The sequence below is a fragment of the Centruroides sculpturatus genome, unplaced genomic scaffold, assembly GCF_000671375.1.
Source record: "Centruroides sculpturatus isolate CEXI.00-Female unplaced genomic scaffold, Cexi_2.0 scaffold1975, whole genome shotgun sequence".
Taxonomy (NCBI): Eukaryota; Metazoa; Arthropoda; class Arachnida; order Scorpiones; family Buthidae; genus Centruroides; species Centruroides sculpturatus.
In genome coordinates this window covers 18309-19549 of record NW_019386126.1, presented here as the reverse complement: position 1 = coordinate 19549, position 1241 = coordinate 18309, and the positions used below count along the sequence as shown (strand labels likewise).

Genomic DNA, 1241 nt, shown 5'->3' with positions numbered 1-1241 from the left:
TTTTATTAATTAATAAATAAAAATATGAATATAAATTTTATTATATAAATTATGTTAAAACAACATAATTATTAGATATTATTTTAATAACAAAACTGTAATTATTACTGTTTGTTTATTACCTTATATAAATGATAAGTATGATATTTTCCTTCTAGTAATTTGCTTTTTAAATCTTTTAATTGTATTAAGAATAATAATAACAACATTATTTATATATAAACATACAATTACTAATTTTTCAAAATTACAATGTAACTACATTTAAATCAATTCATCACTAAGAATTTATTACTAAGAACTGTTAACAATATTTATCAAATTTTTGGGCTGCAATTTAAAAAGAACTGTAGATCTATAAATTCCCAGTCATCCATCTGTCTGTTCGTCTTTCCTTAATCTTGAGAACAGAGTTAAATAGTTGAAAGCTGTGACCAGATGTGGAAATCTTAGGGGCAAGAGACCCTGATTAACTATATACAAATTTTCAATGCAAACCAGAAGTCATGTTATTTTAATTTAAAAATTTTCTCCTAAAAGGAGTTAGATAGATGACTTGCATCACTATTCTAACAGGAAAAGTATGATGTACAGGGGCAAGACATTACTAATTTGAGGTAGAGTTTTCATCATATATTTTAAATTAAGTAAATTAAAAATACAGTGGCGCCTCGTATAATGTACGCTTCGAACAATGGATGCTGTGAACAACAGACTTTCTGTTTGGCAGTTACGTGAGGCAAACAATGGACTTTCTGCGAACAAGTGCGAATGATGTTTCCACTCTTTTGCCATTGCCAATGACAATCTGCTATTTTTATAATATACAGGTATACCTCGCCTTACGTTGGTAATTGGTTCCAGGAAAACGACGTAAGTCGAAAAACGACGTAAGTCGAATTTACCTGTCTCCGAATCTACTTATCACTAGGAAAGCATTTTAAATGATATATGGTTAATAAAAATCTATTTTAAGCTTACAAACAAATAAATTTTAGTTTTTAATATAGTACAAAAAAAATAATCTAAATTTACAAATGCGTGTACTGTAAATACAGTACATACTTGTATATATTTTAATATGATTTTATGTGCTTTAAACGTTTATCTAGTGATATTACGACTTCAATATTTGTGGCGGACAGACGTAAAGTCGAATAAAATGACTTAAACTTGATTTTTATTTTTCCATATACTTTTTTAACAAGCGACGTATAATCGGGAACGACGTAACTCGAAAC

General features: G+C 27.7%; 1 protein-coding gene across 2 annotated transcripts in view; it reads right to left on the bottom strand.

The window, feature by feature from the left end:
• The window catches only part of LOC111613728 (dynein assembly factor with WDR repeat domains 1-like), a 75072-nt gene that overhangs the window by 59236 nt on the left and 14595 nt on the right, over window positions 1-1241 (bottom strand). For both annotated transcript variants that reach the window (XM_023355068.1, XM_023355067.1), the window contains exon 4: window positions 123-175. In XM_023355068.1, coding sequence (XP_023210836.1) covers window positions 123-175 — 53 coding nt within the window. The remainder of the gene's footprint in view (window positions 1-122; window positions 176-1241) is intronic.